This window comes from Protopterus annectens, chromosome 3.part1, assembly GCF_019279795.1.
Source record: "Protopterus annectens isolate FY-2018-M chromosome 3.part1, PAN1.0, whole genome shotgun sequence".
Taxonomy (NCBI): domain Eukaryota; kingdom Metazoa; phylum Chordata; order Ceratodontiformes; family Protopteridae; genus Protopterus; species Protopterus annectens.
In genome coordinates this window covers 1,585,571,662-1,585,593,726 of record NC_056732.1, presented here as the reverse complement: position 1 = coordinate 1,585,593,726, position 22,065 = coordinate 1,585,571,662, and the positions used below count along the sequence as shown (strand labels likewise).

The following is a 22,065-nucleotide window of genomic DNA, read 5'->3' as shown; positions in this document are numbered from 1 at the left end:
CTTTCTGGTCTGTCTGGATCTCAAGGATGCCTACATTCGTATCCCCATCCATCTCCTTTTCAGGAAATGTTTGCATTTCTTTGTTTCTTCCTTACATTTTCAGTTCTGTGCTTTGCCCTTTGGCCTCTCTACAACCCCAAGGATATTCACCAAATGCTTCCCTCCTGTCATTGTTTTCTGAGGATGAGAGGAGTTCAGATGTTTCCTTATCTGGACATTGTGCTCATGCAGGCCTCATTCCCCAAGGCTCTGCTTCAGTATCTCCAGTGTACTGTTTCCCTGCTGCAGAGTTTGGGATTCACCATAAACTTTCAAAAAAATCAGTCTTGGTTCCTTCTCAGGATCATGTTTTCCTTGGTTGTAGGATTCAGACCATCCCCATTCTGGCATCTACATCTATACATTCTCCCAAGGCCCAGTCTCTGATTGCCTTTCCTCCAGTCCCTTCTTCCTCTGGATTCAGTCATGACTAGGGACTTTCTCTGGGTCCTCATGCTTATGGCTTCCACCATTCCCGCGCTGTCTCTGGCCAGACTGCATATGTGAAATCTCGAGTGGTACCTCAAGTCAGTGTGGCTTCAACATCATCACCCCCTGGACTTCTTAATTCCCTTCCTTTCTTCTTTGTCTCAATCTCAAGCTTTAGTTGTGGATTCCTTTACAGGCTCCATTCCCAACTCTAGCTCTTTACAGGTACCTCAGACAGGAGGTGGGGAGCTTCCTTTGACTCTCTCAAGGTTCAGATTCTTTGTCCTTTTTATCAAAGGTCAGACCACATCAGTATCAAGGAGATGAGGGCTCTGCTTCTAGCTCTTTAGGCTTTTCTTACCCTCTTTTATTCCTGGCTCCTCAAAGTTTTCGCAGACAATACCACACTGAATGTAGTATGTCAACAAGCAAGGGAGTACAAGGTCCTACCTTCTTTGCAGGCTCGCTGTTCGGGTGTGGGATCTAGCTGTCAGGTATCATTTGACTGTTCAAGGTCTACATTCCCTCAGTGCACAGTCTAGTGGCAAACTGTTTGATCAGGTCTAGTACACAGGCTCACAAATGGATGCTTAACAGAGATGTTTTCCTGGACATTGTTCATCGATGTGGTATTCCTCTGGTAAATCTTTTTGCTTTCCCTCTGAACAGACAACTTCCTCTGTTCTGTTCCAGAGTCTCCAGTCCTCTAGCTTGGAAAGTGGACGCCATGTCTTTTCCTTGGAAGGGGATGTTTGTATAAACCTTGTTTCACCTTCCATTGCTGTGAGTCCTGCACAAGGCAGGCAGCATTGGTTCCCTCTTCTTTCTCACTTGGCCAGGAGCAGTCAACACAAGTTACTTAACTAGATGGACCTTCTCACACAAGACAAGAGAGGTCTCTTATTCATTCTTACTTGTCCACTCTTTAGCTGACGCTGTGGGTGATAGGGCTCTGATCCCTTTTAGGCACTTTTTTCTGATGGCATGCTTTGGGTCCTACAGGAGGCCAGGAATCCCACTACAAAGAAATTATATTTGTCCAAATGAAAGAGATTTTCTGTCTGGTGTCTCTATCTCCATCAGGATCCTCTGTCTGCGGAGTTTCTTCTTGTCCCCTCTTCTTTGTATGATCTGCACCAGGTGGGCTGGCATATTCTACAGTTAAAGATCACCTATCAGTAGTTTCTGCTCATCTACCCTTGAATCCTCCTCTGGCCTCCAAATTTGAGGCCAGACATTTCCTTAAAGGCATCCTTCATATTAAGCCTCCAACGAAGCCTATTCCAAGTTCCTGAGACCTTGATTTTGTTCTTGAAAAATTGACTCTGGCTCCTTTTGAGCCTACTGCTTCATCTTCCATGCAACATTGTACTTGGAGGACTGTTCTTCTTCTTTAAGCTCTTACTTTGGCCAAGAGGGTTTCTGAACTTCAGGCTGTTATGGCTATTCCTCCTTTCTTAGTTTTACTCAGGGTCAAGGTATCTCTTCATACTTATCCTTTTGCGCCCAGGGTGCTCGATGAGTTCTCCCTTAATCAGTCTATTCATTTGCCTCCGTTTTTTCTCCTCAATCTGCCAGTAAGAAGGTTCTTCACACTTTGGACTTGCATAGACAGCTCGGATATCATTTGGATAAAACTAAAGTTGTTCACAAATTTGAGCAACTTCTTGTTTTTTTTATCCCAGGTCTTTGGGTTTAGTTGTTTCTAAGAAGATAATCTCTTATTTGATATATAAAGCTATTTCTTTTTGTTATTAATTTCATGGCAAATGTTCATCTTCAGTAAAGGTTCACTTTACCAGAACTGTTGCTTCCTCTGGTGTTTTTTTCAAGGGACTGGATACTAATGCCATCCTTGAGGCTGCTAATTGGTCTTCTGCCCGTAACTTCACTAAGTATTATAAGCTGGATGTTATTTCCAGGGTTAGAGCTGGCTTTCCCAAGGCTGTCCTACATGAGTTTCTTGAGGGCTCTTCAGCGCCTTCCTCCTCTCAGGTTTCCTCTTGAGCTTTTGCACTCTCCCTTACGTTAGGAATACTGCAACAGTGATATGGAAGGACATACTACAGTTGTGTAATATCTTACCATAGCAGTAGAAGTCATTGTCTTCCCTGATGCAGTATTCACGCTCTCCCTCCTGCACCCTTTCCTCTTGTCTCTTCTCCTTGCCCTTCGGGTTGAGGGGTCTCCCCCCCTCTCTTTTCTCCTTCTGGATGCGCATGTTCCTCCTGGTTACTAGGTACATTTTGTTCCTACTAGGGCTTTTCAATTCTGAAGTGTGTGCATCGTATGTCACCTGCACCTTGCACAGTGAGCGTGTGGCATACAGCGCCTGTAAATACTAAAAGTTTTGATATTTTGTGTCCCATTGTAGTGTTTTATGGCAAGATGTTAAATATGCAGTTCAGCAGTTTTGTGTTCAGAAATTAGTGATTTGAATGTCACAGAACACTTTATTCCATTCTTTCAGCTGTCATTTAAACCATCGAAGCCTACTGTTTGTATATGGATGGGTGATCTGCCCAGAAGCATTACTGAGGAGTACCTGATGCAGATTTCTAAACTACATGGCCAGGTGTCTGAGGTATGTAGCTTAAGTCAATAGATGTATGAATTACATTGATAAATTTTTTCTTCGTGTACACAGGCCATTCCAAAATCTATGGTTTGTTTCTTTGCCTGCTTTCTAAATAAGTAATGTGCCTCTTCAGGTTTTGCATTGTATGTATTGGATTTGTGTAAAACAAATTCTGTAGAGAGTAATCAGATGTCATCTAAATAATGTGGAACAGTCATAAAGTAAATAGAAATGTCTAACATTGGCAACTTTCTCTGGTAGGCCATTGATTCATTTGGACCATCCTGTCTTCTGTTTTGGATTTATTTCTTCCTCGAAGCTCATGTACTTAGTAGTGCACTTGCCAGTGTCAGCATACACTGTGTTGCAGGGTGCAACACTAGAAGAGCGCACATAGTCTATTGGACCTACCAATTTTTATCTGTCTGTTGCTATGTGCATTTATTGATTCTGGCTTGTGCTGTGAAAGATTTCCCCTTGTTCATTGCCTAAATACTAAAGCCACCAAAGTGTTCATGTGGCCAAAAAGTAATGAAACAAGACTCTCAGTGATTTTTATCACTCTTCTATAGCAGAGGAGCAACACAAGAAGTACAGTTGTAATTGAAGTTTAACCTGGTCACCTGCAGATTTCAGAGGGAACTCTTGGTTTACATACCAGGAAGATGGATACATTTTAAAATGTGTAGCATATGATCAGAGGAAGATAACATGCACAACTTTTTATTTTTATTGAGTACTGTCAGTAAGCCAAAGATGTGGAGGGTGTCATAGTCAAACCCTTCTGGAAATAAGTCAGTTTTACCAACTGCTCTGCTTTATTTGCCATGAATTTGCTCTGTACTGGTAAGGGATAAAATTTGCACCCGTTTTCCCTCTCAGCTAGTGATGCAGGGATTGGAGGAAGCACAGTCCCAGTTCCCACATCGATAGAGATGTGGAAGAGTGTAGAACCACCTTATCACTGGCCCCACTGAACGACCTGTCCTTTTAAGATAACCTGGTGCTCTTAAAATCCCTTGAGAACTGATTTACAACCCCACCCCCAGAATCGACTTAGAGAGGATTGATGTTTAACTATCCTTACCATAATTTTATTTCAGTAATTTTCATTTGTAAAGGATTCATTTTTAGAGTCACACTTTCAGTGTGTTAGGGGAGCCTACTGCAAGGTAGGGTGTTTAAGCACTACGTTTATCTATTAGAAGGATGGGGAGGCAAGTGTTGGTGTAAATTTCCAATTTTTCATCCACTGGTCTAAGTTACATTTGAATAGGGACATAGATGGGCTTTGCTTTATTTGGATGGAAATTCTGTTCCAGAATATTGGTATCCTCTGTGATGTGTACCTTTCCCTTCAAGCAATTATGTTTATGTTGTGGAAGAGGTTTACGTCCCTAAACTGGGCGCTGCTAGTAACATCAGACTTGCGGATGTGGAGTAGGTCCATATGTACCGGGTCTGAGGGTGCCTTATAAACTAGGAATAGGTCACGTCGTAGTAGTGTGTTCACAGGCATTCATTGTTTAATCTGCAGAGAAACAAAAATATCTGAAAGGGCAGCCAATTTTTCTTCTCATTTGCTACTTCTAGATTGCTCCAGAAGGTGTCTAAGGTTACTGTATCCAGGTGCGTATCTGAATGTAGTAGCAGTTTGCAGGCAAGCTCAGGGCTTATACCACGGAGCCTGTTTCTGCTTTGTTAGCTTACTTTAGGAACTCTTCTATAGATGACATTAGTGCAGCCACAACATGGGCTTCACTGCACACTTTGCAGGACACAGGGCAAGCTGGATGTTATCTCCAGGTACAGGTTAACCTTGAGTCCCCATTTTTCATGATATTTGATCATTAATCTGCCCAAATGAAGCAGATGAGGATGCCAGCTTGCTGTAGAGGTTGTCGGACTGGATCTTGTAAGATAGGAAAGTTGTGTACTTAACATGAGATCTTGTTAGTCATCATCTATTTCAGCATTCTTAACCCCCCCCCCCTTCCAGCTCGAAAAAATATAACCAAGCCTTCCTGAGGCCTATAGTATGTGTCTCTGTAGAGAAAGTAGTATATAGAGCTATTTAGGTAGCTCACAAGCTGTTTTAGGTTGGGAGGGGACATACAGCATTATAGGACTGAGGAGAGGAGTCTGAGCTTGGGAGAGCTGTATGAATGCCAAAAGTGCATACTGCCTGCAGTGACCAGTCCTGTTATTGAAATAGATGAATATTGTTCATGAAAATCTAACATTGTAAGTCCAAATCTTTTGTTTTTCTTTCCTGGACAACTGGCTATGAGTACATTCCCAGAGTAAACATTGTACAGTGTTTATACCAGTATGCAGATGGGACAGTATCAAGATAGCCAAGAAAGAGGCATGCATATTAGTAGAGCAGCTTGCATTTTAAGAGTTTATTGAAGACTTGCATCATCTCCCATCTTAGATGACTTCCATAGTTTTATACTAAGGCTCTTAAATGCATGTTGCACTAGGCACTTACACTGTATGTAGCATCCCTCTTTTCAGTGAAGATGCCTTGCTTTTGCCGAATTTAACTGCATATCATGAGAAACTATGTTTGTTTTACTAAATGAATTGTTTTAAACTGCAGTCAGTAATAAGTTTGCATACTTTGAAATTTTCATTTTAAATATGTATAGTTTTGGTTTCTGAATGGTATCTTCATAAGACAGCCATACACTGAACATTTATAGTCAGTAATTAATAGTAATGCTGCCCCCATTGTGCCTTATTATGCAGAGTTTATATAATGAACATTCCAATTCTGATAAGCACATCAAATCCCAGACTAGATGATGTCAAGTTGTCTTTATTCATTGCCAAGAGTCTTAGCAGTAAACAGCTTGACCTTGAGGCATTTCTATATCTGGAACACGTCCATGTAGACTTTATTACTGAAACATCGCTCAAATATTTAGAGAGCACCCCTTCTGTGCCTGGGTTTTATGCCTGCCATGCCTTTAGACCCACCTGTTGGGGTACTTCAGGGGAAAATATCCCTTTGAAATAGACACACAGAGGGAACCCCAGTGAGCTTATTGAACAAAAACTCATGTTATGGAAATCTAATTTTCAACTCATAGCCTTATGTTGATTTCATTCCATGGATCCAGAATAATACAATAAATTCTTGGCCTTCAAAGAGAATATCCCTGTAAACAACAGCTTTGCTACCCTCTCTAACTTCAGCTATCCTTCCTTTGATTGGAGCACCTTCACTTCCACCGTTGGGTACACTACGCAATTTATGGACTGGAAAACAAAACAAGCTGCATCATCTTATCCTCAAACCAACCAGGGTATCAGTATTCCTGATTTAGTGCTCACAGACTTTATCCATCTACTCCCCTCCCATGGTCAATACTACATTAGCGAAGTCTGACCATAATCTGGTTACCTTTACTCTTAAAGCTTGCAGTCCTTGTATTAAAAACACCACCTTATTGAAAGACCTCTAAGTTTACCCACATCTACACATTTAACCTTGGTTATGTACTCAGTTGCACAAATATGTTGATGCCCATTTAGGTAATTGTATTGACCTAGCAGTTCCTTGCAAAACCAGATGTGGTGCTTAATTCAAGAATAAATTAAAAAAAAAAAAAAAAAAAAATGCCAGCACACAACAGAACCCAATGTAACATAATTTATTCAGAACACATACCAGTTTCAGCAAAAGCCTTCTTCAGTATGGTAACATGAAAATTCCAAACTCAAATAGTTATTTATTTCCTGTTACTAACATCACAAACCATTAAATGTTCTTTTAAAGGTGTAGACACCAAGGTATAGATCCACACAAGTGTGGATCTGTACCTTGTTATCTTCATTTTGTGGACTATCAGTTTGTGTGGCGTTTTGTTATTTTAAAGGAGTATTAACAAAAAAAAAAATGTATTAATATTCATTCAGGCCAGGAGAAAATAACACTCCTAATTTAACAATTCAAAAACGTTCCTTTTGACTAAGCGTTTGCTTCCATCCCAGTTTATTTGGACTTTTAATCATGATTTTATCTATTCCCAGAAACGAAATTCTGCCTTAGGATGTTTGCACATATGGTTAAACAATGCTTTGGATTCTCGCCAACGTCTAATGTCACTTAAATGTTCAAATATGCATGTTTTAAAAAAAAAATAGTTTTTTTCACACAAAAATCTGAGCAACATGTAACTAAATATATAACCCACTGTGAATTACAAATTATAATAGTTTTCAACTCATAAATAACATTAGTATTAGTTGATGTCAATTCCTTAGTTTAAATAACAGCACATGCCAAGCATCTACTGCACAGAAAACATCCCTTTAATATTTGTCCATTCAGTGATGTTTGTACTTCAGCAGCTACACTGTAGCCCTTTTTATAATGATTAAAATAATTTCCCACAGTTTTACCACTTCTCTAAGGAGAAAAAACATTTGTTAGGAAGAATAGCCGACAAATATTTATCCATCAGAAAGATGGACTAATTCCTATTTAACCATTTGATGGAAAGATTTAGTGTTACTTCCACAAGTTGTAACAAGACGTAACTTATGTCCACAGTTAACTGTTTTATACTGATATCTCAACAAATCATCCCTAGGTTTATTATTTGTATTACACAAAGCTTCATTTAAATATTCTGGGGTTATAACCCCTATTAACAAATCTCTGTGTTATCATTTCATAATCCTCTACCCCAGAATAAATTTTCTTCACCCTGTAATACTGTGATAATGGGTTGTTGTTAATAACTTTGCCATGGATGTCAAGTGGATGCCTGTAATAGAGAGTTTTTTATAAAATTCTTTCCTAAATAACGGCATTTTAACATTTCCATCAGGGTTATTCTCAACTAATTCATCCAAAAATGAAATCCTTGGTGTATTATAATTTAGGGTAAACCAAAGCCCACACTTAATTATCATTAAGTTATTGCACAAACTGAAAACAAAAAAATCCAAATCAGGTAACCAAACCAGCCAATAGTCATTTGGAAACCAATGCAACACATCTATGGGATCTATACACGTTATATCTGGTATCATATATTGAAAATTCCTCCACATACCCCATAAATGAATCACCATATAGAGTAGCAAAGGATGCTCCCATGGCAGTTCCCTGTAGTTGTGAATAATACATCTGCATGAAATAAATAACATTCTTGGCAAGAACATGTTCCTTTACTCACAAAAGAAAATTTTTGAATCCTGGACTATATAAATTTTATTCTATTTAAACCAATATTCCAATGCTTACAACTCAGGCCAGTGTGAAATATAAAGTGCCTTAACATCTAAAGTACATGGGTACCATGCAATTTTCATTTGCATATCTTGTATGATGTTCAAAAAGTGTGTGGTATCATTATTTGTAGAACAAATAATGGGCAAGAGAGGTTTCAAGTAGTAACTTAAACCTGAGAAGGGTTCAGTTAAACAGCCAAAACCAGCTACAGTGATGCACCTTGGGTGTTTGTTAGGACTTTAGTGAATTTTAGGCAACATGTAAATATATTACATCTGCGAATCCTCCACTGTTAGCCGTTTCAAAACTTTCTTATCAATTATATCTTCTTCAACAGCCAAATTCAGCAATTTATCAAGTCAATGTTTAAACTTAATGGTGGAATCCAAATACATTTTAGAATAATACCTAGGATCATTAGCTTGAGCATAAACCTCCTCATGATATTGATTATAATCCATAACACAGCCACACACCCCACCTCAGCAGAACTAATTACTACATTTGTGTTTTACTCAGACAACTAAGTGCTGTCCTTTTTTTCAAAAGATAAACTGTAACAAACTTGATTGTCATGTAAATTAAAATGTAATTCCTTTATTATGTCATGTAAACTAAAATGTAATTCCTTTATTACAGTTTTTTCAAAGATGCCGCGTATTTACTAATAGGAGGTGGGAAGCAAGAAGCCGTAAATTTGAAAAAAATCAAAATCACTGTTTTCCTTATATTTAAAAATGGATAGATTTAAACGATGACAAAAATGTTTAACATCTTGCCACCAGCCTCATTTCAGGGACAGGTGTAGTTAGAATAAAATTAAACCCTTTGCGAAGCAAGGAAATATCATCGGATAAATGAATTGAAGAAATCTTATGTGTAATATTGTCATAACTCAACTGGGTCCCATCATTTGTTGTAAAATGTCCAGAGCTCCATGATTTCTTACGGCGTTTCCATCCTGCTCTTCTCTGCAATCTGCTAAAGGGTTAAAATTATTTCGATGACATATCAATAGCTGAAGAAATTTTTTAATTTGTCTGAACATTTTACAAAATATGCAGATGGAAATTGGATGGCACATGTGTACTTTAGATGTTAAGGCACTTTATACTAATATTCCATTTTCGGCTAATTTGCAAGTGTTGGAATATTGGTTAAAGAGAATAAATTTATATAGTCTGTTTTCAACTCTTTTGTGTGTAAAAGAACACATTCTTACAAAGAATATTATTTATTTTGGGCAGGAGTATTATTCACAACTACATGGAACTGCCATGGGAGCTTCCTTTGCCAGTCTATATTATGATTTATTTATGGGGTATGTGGAGGAATTTTCAATATGATACCAGCCATAACTTTTACAGATTCTGTCAAAGTTTGGGATTGGTTTCTAGATGATTTTTGGCTGGTTTGGACATCTGATTTGGATTTTTTTGTTTTGTCTTTATGCAATATCTTAATGATAGTAAGTGGAGGCTTTGTTTTACCCTAAGTTATAATACATATAAAATTTCATTGTATGTTATTAATTGAGAAGAAAACTGATGTAACTGTTAAAACCTTTTTCTTTAGAAAATAATTTTATAAAAGCTCTCTGTTACAGACATCCGGTTGTCACCCACTACATATTGTTAAAAACATCCCATTGTCACAGTATTATAGGGTGAAAAGAATTTGTTCTGAGGTAGAAGATTATGAAATGATAACCTAGGATTTAACACAAAGATTTGCTATTATGGGTTTTAACTCCCGAATATTTAAATGATGCTTTGTATAATACAAATAATAAATCTATGTATAATCTGTTGAGATATCTGTGTAAAACAGTTAATTATAGACATAAGTTGCATCTTGTTACAACTTTTGAAGTAACATTGAACCTTTCCATCAAATTGGTAATAGGAATTGGTCTGGATTGCAGATGGACAAATATTTGTCAAAAATTCTTCCAAACAAATGCCTTTTTCTCTAAGGACTTCCGAGATGGCTGCACATTGAGTAGCAATTTAATTCTAGCTCTCCCAGTGTGAAAACAGAAACGCAGATTAAAATGCCAGTGGACTTCTATTTCTGGATAAATTTCAGCAACTGGCTAGTAAGTGCACTGTTTGCATTGCCAGAAAAAAAGATACACAGAAGACCTGAAAGAGAATCCGCTACAAAAGGTGAAGAAAAAACACTGACTGGGAAGAATAATACAGCTGTTCAGCAAAAAGCAGTGCAAGCTGCAGATATTACTTCAGTAATGTAGAGGAAAGCATGACAAGTGCACGATGGAGTATATCAACTCGAATAGCAAAAGGCTGGAAAAAACCTTAAACAGATTTTCAGATGAGGTGGTAAAACTGCAAAAATCAGAACTCAAAATGAAGAAAAGGCTGGCTGAATATGAGACTACTCAAGAAGAGATGTTTCAAAAAATAATAGAATTATTATCCTCTCAAAGCTGTATTCATTGCTATATTTGTTGTACTATTGTTGTATATTCTTCTCAATCTGTATTAATTGTTATATTTGCACATAATTTGTTTTTAAATTTTTGCTTCCTTATTTTGTATAACTTTCATTACTACCTGCTGTACCTATATTGTTCTGTTACATGTATTTTTTTTTTGCTTTTTTGGAGCTTTTCTCCCCAGGACTCCATTGAAAACGGGTTCTTTATGGCCCAATGGACTATCCTGGTAAACCAACTGCAATAAATAAATAAATAAATTAGAAGACAGAGCACATAGGGAAAACTGAAATATTCTGCTGTACCAGAGAAGCTGGAAGGAACAGACTGTATTAATTTTATGAAAGCACAAGTAAGCAACTAGTCTCGTATTCCACAGCAGGAGTTGTTAATTGAACAAGCTGATTCTGACAAAACTGTGGCAAAAGGACAAGTACTTAATGTGGGGGACAACAAAGTGTCACTGTAATTGTAAATTTTAAAATCATCTCCGTCATTCAGAATAATGTTATAATTAAAACATACCGTTGGTGTCTCCCCTTCTTCATCCTGTTGCAATTCGAATTGGACCAATTGGAATGTACCTCTGTACAATTACAGTGACAGCATTATCCAAATAGCCATGGCCAACTTGCTGTCTATAGGGTTTAATTTTGCTCCAGCTCAAAGTGCATATATGGTGAACACTATGCTGGATTTGAACCTTTTTAGTGATATGTATACAGCTTCTCGTGATTTAATTTAAAGTAATGTATTTAACCTCCCCTTTGCATCCCTTGTTGGTTTTATGTGAGAAGCTGTGTGAATTTGATTTGAGGAAGCTTTTGAGTAACCCAAATTATACAAAACAAAGTAAATTGACTACATGTGAGCAGAAGCTACTTAAAGAAGTATGCTCTGACAAAAGGGTTAGAGTAATAAAAAAGTAATGAAACTGGACAAGGGTGGGGGGCATTGGTAATTATGTACAAGTCAGATTATATTGCTAGAATGAAGATACTGTTAAGCGATGATACATATGAGAAGGTTTCTGTAAGTAGAGTAAAAATCTCCACATCTAGGATCGATTTTATTATTGAAGATTAATTTACCCAGGGACAAATTACTTATGATATATGAAAGTTGCTGTCCATATGGTGCCTAGCATATTTGGTATACCTGAAATTCATAAGAGTGTACAGGTTTCCCCCATTTCGACCAGTTATGAATGCAGGTAGTTCTAGGACCTGTCCCCTAGCCAAATACATTGATTTTAAACTGAAACTTCTTGTTGAATCATGACTATCTATTAGAGTCAGTTTAGTAACGGTATGATTTTTTTACACTATTGACATTAAGGATTTGTTCAGTGCTATACCACCATAGAGAGGGTTTGGAATTGTTTAATGATTTTTTGATGGAGAGCACTAATATGGCTTAAAAGGGTATTAATGCTCTCAATGTATTGATGCGACTAGTTTTGGAAAATAATTATGCATATGAGGGACAGTACTACCTACAAAGGAAAGGGATAGTAATGGGGGCAGTGTGCGGCCCCATGTTTGCTAACGTTGTGATGATACAGTGGGAAAAGAAGTTCATTTTTCATACCAAATATGTTTTTGGGTTTTATGTACACATTTCCTGGATGATCTTTTTATCATCTGGAAAGATTCTTTGGATAAACTAGAATCATTTTCTCAGTACATCAGTTTAACAACTGCATTTTTTAAGATTTGCACAAAATGTAGGAATTGACAAAATTATCTGGATGTGAAGGCTGAAAAGAACAAGAAAGGGATGGGAATCACCTCTGTGATTTATAGGAAACCTACATACTTTTAACAGTATGTTGCGTTTCACTAGTTGCTATCCACCACATCAGAAAAAAAGCCACAGTGAAGGACCAGTACATCAGGTTAGCTAGAATGGTGTTTGAATTTGAAATATTTTTACAAGAGTGTGATAATTTGATGGATATGTTTATATCTTGATGATATCCAAAATGCCTGATTGGTGAACTGTTATCAAGGAAGTTATAAAGAAGAGGGGAAAAAAGCATCTATAAACCATTTTAAGTACAGGTGACAGATTAGTGCCCTTCAAAAACGCGTTTTCTAGGTCACTAATTTTAACATTTAACACAAGTAGTGAAGACTAGAAAAATCGAAAAGAATTGGGTTGTGTTTTCCACTAATAGTAACATTAAGGACATTTTGGGAGAAAACCCACAAATCATTTATAAGAAAGCAAAATCATTTAAAGTATTTGAAACAAATGTTAACTTTTAGAAAGACCAATATTTTTTGGAAAGAAAGGCAAGTTCAGATGTAATACATGTTCACAGTGCTGGTTTGTGATAGTGAGTGATACTGCTAAAATCAGTCAGATTTATATTCAAACAAGTTTTCATTACAGTTATAATACTCAAAGTATGGTTTATGTGGCTATGTACTAATGCTGTCCTTGCTTTTATGTAGGTAAGACCATATGTAAATTTGAAGAATGGATTTATGAAAATTTTTACAATATTTCTTGTAGAAATAGTAATAATGCTCAATATAAACACATGGAATAATTTAATGATCATTCCTTTTTATTTTGGGGTCTAGATAGTATATTCAAAAAACTGAGGGATGGCCCATGGAATGATCGTATTGAGTTAGCAGAATTAAAATGGCAAATTAAGTTGAATACTAACAATCCCTCCTGGTTAAATGAAACAATGTCTATTAGTGTTTTAAAACTAAAATCTTACAAATCTTGTTATAACATTAAGAATTGTGTAACAAGATCTTTTTAACAAGTTTTTAGCAGCACGATTGTTTGTGATTAAATGCAGACAATATTGTATTATTTAAATGGTCTTATGCAGTTGAGTCTGTGAATTTTATTGTTAGTCACGAGCAAAAAGGTTTCTCAAGTATGTTTCATATATTGGTATATTATTAAGTGTGGTCATGGCTTTAAGGAGCATCTTAATAGTATTGGTAGGTAATGATTGGTTGAAAAGGGTGGGCATGTTTGTGACATGTTATTTTAAAATGTCATAGCAAGAGTATTTCATTTGTTCTGAAGAAGTCCCTGAATTTTGGGATGAAAGTGCTTAACGGAGTGTTTGATTATTTATTTTTCAATAAATTCCTCCATTGCTTTTCCAGTCAAGTGGCAGTTGTTTTTTCATAGTTTATTCAGCAGAATACCTGGGAAAAAAGAAAAGAGGAGTAATAGTATTAATTGAAAGAGTCACTCCAATAGTGACAGAAGAGGATAAAAGGTAATAATGGTAGATTTGTAATACTAAGGGACTGCTGGCAAGGAAAGAGGATTACATTGATATGTATTTATATTCCACCTAAAACTGCTATAATGGAACTTATGAAATTGTGGGAGAAATAATCAGCTTTCCGCAAGAAAGTATTACTTATTGGTGGAGACTGGAACTTGATTTGCAGCAGTGAGGATGTGTCTGGGGAGTCCACAACAGAAAGTATAACAAAGGAGGGTAGATTTTTGAAGAACTGTATGGAAATATTTGGCATGGAAGATGTGAATTTAGTACTAGGAGTTCAGAGAGAGTTTACATATTATTCCCCAATATACAAAAACCAGGCTAGGCAAGACAGAATTAAATTTCACAGGAACATATGCATTTAATTGAAAGTCTTGATACATACCCAATAACTATCTCAGATCATGTGACAATAATAACTAAAATAAAACACGGGGTAATGAAATAAAAATGAGACACTGACACTTTCTCACTTGTCTGTTGAAATGAGAGGAATTTAAGGAATGGGTAGTGGAAACTATTCAGGAACTGTTAGAGAAGACAGAAATTTTTTCTGAAAATATAGCTAGTGGGTGGGATGAAATTAAACTGGAGTTTAAAAATAGGGTGGAAATAAAAGAAAGGGGTGATATGGTTAAGAAGTAAAAATTATTTAGAGGGACTGACAAATATTGAAGTATTGCAGAATAGGGGAAAATGTCACAGAACAAGAGGAGAAGCAACTGCAGAATTCTAAACAGAAAGTAAGGGATAACCTCGATAATATGCACGAGTTTAGAAAGATCGCTGTTAAGCAACTGTTTTTTGATAAAAAATTCTTGAGTACAAAAACTTTTAGCAAAACGACTCAGGCAACAGAAAGTAGTAAGGGCTGTAGCCAAGTTTAGGGAGCTTCTATTAAGGAAGATGACAAGAGATCCTGTAGAGGTATTAAAAATATTTCAGAAAGTCAGTGAAAGTCTGTATAAAGCAAAGAAATATGGAAATCAAGAAAGAATACAAATTGAAATGTTTATGGAAGAATTAAATATGCCAAGGTTAGAGGTAGATGAGGTTAAATTGCTGACAGCTGGGATAGGAGGAGGTGATTTAAAAATTTTGATATATAACCAATCCACAGGCAAGTCCCCAGGAATAGATGGTATTCCTGTGGAAGTTTGGAACCTAGTAGGGAAAAAAAATGATAAAGATCTAAAAGGTTTTGTTTAACAGTATTTTAAAAGAAGGATTACCAAATCTTGGAAGAAAGCAGTGATAGCTGTAATACCTAAAGAGGGCAAAGATCCATCAGATCCAGCTTCGTACAGGTCCATTTCAATAATAAACCATGATTATAAGGTGAATGATTATTAAGTGTTTTTGTTTGTAATGGCTGAAAGAATGGCATAAGTTATGCAAAAATTGTTTAGATATGGATCAGTGCGGTTTTGTGAAGGGAAGACAAACATTTAACAAAATTAACAGACCATTGATGATCCAGAGGGAAGCCGAATGTTAGAAAATGCCACTTTTGTTGATGAGTCTTGATTCACAGAAAGCATTTGACAGAGTAAGCTTTATGAGCAGAGCAACGGAAGCATTTGCATTCCCAGATAAATTATAAGGTTGATTAGGAGGATATATGAGGAAGGATATATGATCAGAGGCGAAAATTAAAGTGGGTGGGTTCCTGTCTGATGATTTCTTCTTGAGTAGTGGAACTAAGCAGGTATGTCCTCTTTCCTCTCTATTTGTTTTATATTTACAACCTTTGACAAAGAAAACAAAGGACTCAGAAATTCAAGGATATAATTTATATGGTACTCAAGAAAAACTGGTTCTATTTTGCAGATTATCTTATTTTATACAAAGAACATTTCATTGTTGTGAGAACATTTTGAGGCAGTTTGAAATCTTTTTGGGATACAAAATTAATGAAGCTAAAACAAAGGCAACAGCAGGAAGTTATGTACCCACACACAAATTAGTTCAGCAATATCCATATTTATGTGGGCATGATAAAGTATTTAGGAATCTGGGTTAAAAATGATTCCAGTGTGGCAGCTAAGGATATGTGGGAAGAGAGTAAACAAAAGATAATACAAAAACTGAGAAATTTGAAGCACTGTTATATGGATAGTAAGATTCAAGCAGTTAAAATGTTTCTAGTCCCTTTAGTTTTGTACACAGGTCAAGCATATTTTTATCAACCAGAGAAGTTGTGGATGGTGATTAATAAAGATTTTGTCTGGGATTGGAAAAAAGCAAGAATCAAGCAGGATAAGTTGATTTTTCCAGTAGAACAAGGTGGATTGGGATTACCCGATTTGAAGGGGTATTTCAGAGCTACACAGTTAAGTCTTCTAAACATAGCACAAGCAGAAACTTATATTTCAAAGTGGAAAGAGATGATGACGAAACGGGGGGTGGCTCAAGAAACAAGGAGAGACTGGGACTTTGGATGCAGATCTTTAAGGAGAGTAACAACAATCTTACAGAATATTATATTCGTAAAATAGCATAAAGTATTCTAAGAACTAAGCAAAGGTTGGAATAGAGAAAGGAAATTCTATGGATAGAGATGGCTGCAATTAGGGATACAGACAATAGGCAAAAGGAGGCTGGAATTTATTGGAAAAAAATGGTAAAAGTAACCAAGGTATTGGGAGCAAGTAACTAGAGAGTGAAAGGTAATAGAATGGGAAGAAGCTAAGAATTTATTTGGACTGCAGGTTAGAGATTGCCTTCCGTATCAATGATTGATATCAGAGTATAGGCAAATGGAAAGAAATAGGGGTGGTCCTAAATGAAGGACCAGCACTGATAGAGTTTTAGTGGAATCTAGAACAGAATAATTAGTAGAGCATGTAAAATATTACATAATAACAATAAGAATCAATCAGAGGAGGTTTGAAAGGCTTGGGAAGAGAGATTGGATAAGCGGTTCACAAAGAAACAATGTGGGGGTATATGTGTGTCTCCCCAGTATGTAACATTAAATCTAGAAGATTTAGGGTTTTGCTTGGAAATGTTTACATAGGTATTTTTATACCCCAAGTGTACTCCAGAGAATTTTTCCTCGGTAGACACCAAATATTGGAGGTGTGATGGAGAAGAGAAAGAGGTAATTGGGAACGTATTTTCTGAGAGTGTAATGAGTTGGCAGAGTTTAAAGATTCCTTTCAGACTACTCTGTCAGAGATACTGGGTGAGCAAATTTGTGTATCTAGGGAGATGATGTTTCTGAACTATAATGCAGAATCAGAATTGCATACACATAGTAAGGCCTTGTTGAGTGTAATGATGGTGGCAGCCAACAAAAACAACTACTAGAAAATGGAAATCAAGTGTAAACCAACTGTACTAGAAGAAGTGAATCTAGTAACAGAGATAAAACAACTGGAATTGGGATCAGTAGAAAAGGATAGGAGCAGATTCCATAGGAAAAATGGGAATTGTAGGAACAATACATACGGGGAGGAATGAGGTTTAAAAGAAGGCAGGGTTTGAATAGGCTATGTGATGTTTGACTGACAATGATTAGGTAGATTATAAGTGATGTGTAATGTTTACAACTAAAATTGTCAGTATGGTTTGCATTGTATAATATTTGCAACTACGATTATATCAGTATGGTCTGTTTTCATGTATATAAATGTATGATTGTCTATGTCATAAATAATTTAATAAATATATTTTTTTTTAAAACAAATGTTTTTTCTCTTATAGAAGTGGCAAAACTGTAAGAAATTATTTTAATCATTATAAAAAGGACTTGTGTACTTGGTTGAAGTACAGACATTGTTGGATAGTCAAATTTGAAATAGATTTTTTCTGTGTTGTTACTCATTTATCAGCCAAAACTTCTGTTTGAGTTGAAAACTATTATTACTTGTAATTAACAGAGGTTTATATATTTATTTGCTCGTATTTGAACATTTAATTGACATTAGATGTCAGTAAGAATCCAATGAATTGTTTAAGCATTTGTGCAAACATCCGGAATAGATAGTCATGATTAAATGTCCAAATAATTCGGGATGGAAACAAATACTTAGTCAGAAGGAACATTATGGATTGTTCAATTGGGAGCAATATTTTCTCCCACTCTGAATGAATATTAGTGAAATTGGATTCTATGTTAATATACTTTTAAAAGAAAATTAATTGGTTTAGTGATGTCAGTAACAGGAAGTAATAAACAAATTTTTGAGTTTGGATTTTTTATGTTACCATTACTGAAGAAGGCTTTTGTCAAAACCGGTATGTGGTCTTAATAAATTAGGTTTTGTTATATTGGATTCTGTTGTGTGTGTGTGTGTGTGTGTGTGTGTGTGTGTGTGTGTGTGTGTGTGTGTGTGTGTGTGTGTGTGTGTGTGTGTGTGTTTTTTCCGCCGTGCACTGTAACTGTTCTTGCGACTTTGACCATTATTAATTCAAAAATAAACCATCTATTTGGTTTGCAAATATAAACAAACTGCATAATTGAAGGAAGAAACTTAAGCTACCTTGTAGGACTAGAATCTCTCAACCTCGAAGTAGTAGTAGACACCTCACTAAAAACTGACAGCAACTGTAAAGACAACTAGCTGTTGGTGAAATGCTAATATTATTGATGCTCTGGTGGTATGTGGAGTAGATGTATTAAGGGGTTAACTCTGATGGCTAGTCTTAAAAGTTTTAGGCTTGAGTACAGATTTTTTTTTGTTAGCATCAGTGTACAACAGTTTTGTATTGTTAGTATTATGATCATTTATTTCAGTGGTTGGGCTGTGACAGTGGCGAGGCTCACTAAAAGTACTGGACTTGTAAGAGTGATGCTTCCAGATAGGTTAAGTATTTGAAGAGAAGCCTGATTATGGACTGTGTTTCCTCTAGACCATGTAAATAGTGAATGCACCTCTGGACAAAGATCTTCTCTTTGGATCCCCCGTTCAGTAGGTTTTCAAGAAACTGGAATAAGAGGGGTAGACCATGCAGTTTGTTAATCAGCTTTTTCAGGCCCAAGCCCGTAAGTTCAGCAAGAATTGCCTAGATAAAACATGGCCTTTACAGGACAGTGGCAGACGTGGCAAAAGGAAAAAATAGGCCAAGGTCAAAATGTAATGACAGGTAAGGCCTAAATAGATGTCTGTAGGTCTTCATTGATGAGCCCGCCAGAGGGATCAGCCATGACTTGCCATGCTGTCCCCCTCTCACTTGCCCACCACAACTCTCCTCGCATTCCCCCAACTGTCCTTCTTCCATCAGACACACTCTTGAAGGGCACTTGGTCTTCCTTGCAAAACCTTAGTAAGGAATTACCTATGGTCAGTGGGTACTAAGCATCATTTGAAAAGGCTTCAGATTGTAATTCCAAAAGATTTCAAAATGCTGAGGCATTCCATCAGTCCCCAAAGATCATTTGGAACTCATTCTTTCAAGTCTTGAAAGAGATGATGCACTCTGGGTTCATCAGTCTGGTCCCTGAGAGGAAGGTTGTTCCTAGTTCCAAGAAAAGAAGGCACATGGAAACTCATTCTGGATCTGTCATATCTAAAAATGTTTCTTGTAGTGCCAGTATACAAAATGTTATCTCTCCAAAGCCAGCTACTGCTCCTTCCACTTCAGGCCATTATGGTCACTCTACACCTAAGGAACACTTAGCTTCATATCCCCATCACCAGAGGTCACAACAGCTATCTCAGATCTACAGCGGGGGGAAACATTTCCATTTCACATCCATGCTATTTGGTTTGTCTGCTGCACACAGAGTGTTTACAGAATGCCTGCTTCCAGTGTTTGCCTACTGCAGGACAAAAGGCAGCCAGACATACTGCCTAGATGATTGTCTTATCCTAGCAGTCACATCAGGAGATTCTGAAGGCTTTGGAGTTTGTGCACCTCCTGTGGCATAGAGGGATAAAGTCCTGACTACTGCACAGTTGACCCAGGTTCAATTAACAGCTCAGGCTATTGACAGTGTCAGGGAGGGATGGAGGTGGTTTCGTGGACATTCCCCATGATGTCCCTGATGTAAGCTGGGGTTTGTGTAATAGAGGATGTAGTCTTGCGGAAATCATTGTGAAGTCATGCTTGAGTTTCCATTGCATGCCTGCACCCCCCACCCCCACCCCCCACCATGACTTAACCAGAGAGGGGAGTAGGGAATGTGAAACCTAATCACAGATGTAGGACATTACTGCCTACCCACCTATCTCAGTCACCCTTAGGCTTCACATCATCCCCATTCCTCCCATTGGAAAAAGTGACCCATCTTACACTTCCAAAACATTTTGCAGCAAAAGGAAGTCTCTGCCAGCAAAGACCTCAGACTGTTGGGTTACACTGCATCCTCATGGTGCCCCTTTCCCACCTACATAAGGAAAAAAAGTTTCAGTGTTACTTTAGCAACAGGTGGTGTCAACACTTATTTGTTAGAGACCCAATCCCACTCTTTCTATGTATCAGAAAGGAGATGCCATGTTGAAAAGCGCAATGTAGTCAGAGCCAAGGAGTGCTGTTAAATGATCTCACAGTGACTCTCACCACAGATTCCTCAGATCTAGCTTGGGGGACTTGTTGGAGCTCTTCAAGTTGAGGGAAAATGGAAGAGCAAGATGAGAAGAAATACGTAAAAGTAGTGATGGTGGTCATTCTAACTCCAAAGGCATTCACCCCTTTCCTGAACAAAGGCATTCATCAGGTAGTGATAGACAGCATCTCAGGTCATGTGGTATTTAAATAACTGAGGAGGAACTCGGTAGGCTGACCATGCAGGCCTAGAAGATATTTGCAGAGGCAGGCATGATACTAACTGCCGCTTGCTTTCCCTGTTGACAAAATCTTCTGGCAGACCGGCTGGACAGATCTGTAACCGACCCCAGCCCCAACGGATGGATGCTAAATAGGGGTATATTTTTTGATCTGACCAGGATGTGGAGTGTTCACTGTGGTGGTGGTGCTGCAGTAGCGTTGTCGCCTCACAGTAAGACGTCCGGTTCGATTCTCAGCTAGAGCGTCCTCTGTGTGGAGACGTGCGTGAATGAGCGTACCTTCGTTGAAGGTTGTGCGTCAGGGCCGGCAAATCAGCATGTAAAAATCTACTGCAAATCAGTAGCGGACCGGAGTTCCGCTGTGGCGACCCCTAACCGGGAAAAGCCGAAAAACACACCAGGATGTGGAGTGTACCAGAAATAGACCTGATTACCCCCTATCTAAGCATCTGAGAGGCTGCTGCTGCAGGACAGCAACTGCAGAACCTTAGAAAATAAATGCCTTCTCCCTGAACTGGACAGATCCGTTTTTATTTGCATTACCTCCAGTACCCTTGATCATCAAGAGTACTAGTCAAAATAAAGTAGGAAAATGTAAGTGTTATTTTGTAACACCTTTTTTCCCCCAAAGGCAATTAGAATAATTCACTTATAGGTTCATAGGTAGGTACTAGGCTATCGGCCCGAGGGCCTGTGTAAGCCTAGCCAACAAAGTTCCCTGGCTTATGCCACCCAAGAAAGTTATTTTCCTGTGCCACTGTCGAGCAGAGACACATAAGTGATCCCCGGGGTGCATTTCCTATTTCCCATCCACTCATCAAGATTTTTCTTGAAGAGTGCAAATGAAGAACTTTGCTTGACATAGATGGGTAGCCTGTTCCAGAGTATGGGAAGTCTCTGGGACAGGAATCTATCCCTCCAGCATGTCCTGTTTATTGTGGTGACAAGGTTTAGGACCCTAGAGCGTGTAGCTTGGAGGGATTGGGATTTCTTTAGGTGTAGCATGTCCAACAGCTCTGGGTTTGACCTAGCTTTATTTGTTAGGCAGAGATCACCTTGGAGTAGGCAATATGCTATGGAGTAAAGCTTGTATTTTTTGAGACAGTCAGTGTAGGTCATCTGTTTGAGGCCTGTAATCCTATTAGTGAGGTACTTCTGTGGCCTTTCCAGCTGCTGCAGATGTCTTGTGAGGTACATTCCAAAAGGGGCATTGTATTCTATAATGGGTCTAATGAGTGTTGAGTAGAGGGGAACAATGACCTCTTTCTTTCCTGGATGAGAACCCTTTTATGATGAGGTGTGCCA

The 22,065-nt window shown here is 37.7% G+C and overlaps 1 protein-coding gene across 1 annotated transcript in view; it reads left to right on the top strand.

Moving 5' to 3' along the window:
• The window catches only part of LOC122797817 (msx2-interacting protein-like), a 1,498,925-nt gene that overhangs the window by 1,379,837 nt on the left and 97,023 nt on the right, over positions 1 to 22,065 (top strand). The window contains exon 16 of the mRNA XM_044066339.1: positions 2,939 to 3,052. Within this exon, the coding sequence (XP_043922274.1) occupies positions 2,939 to 3,052 (114 nt within the window). The remainder of the gene's footprint in view (positions 1 to 2,938; positions 3,053 to 22,065) is intronic.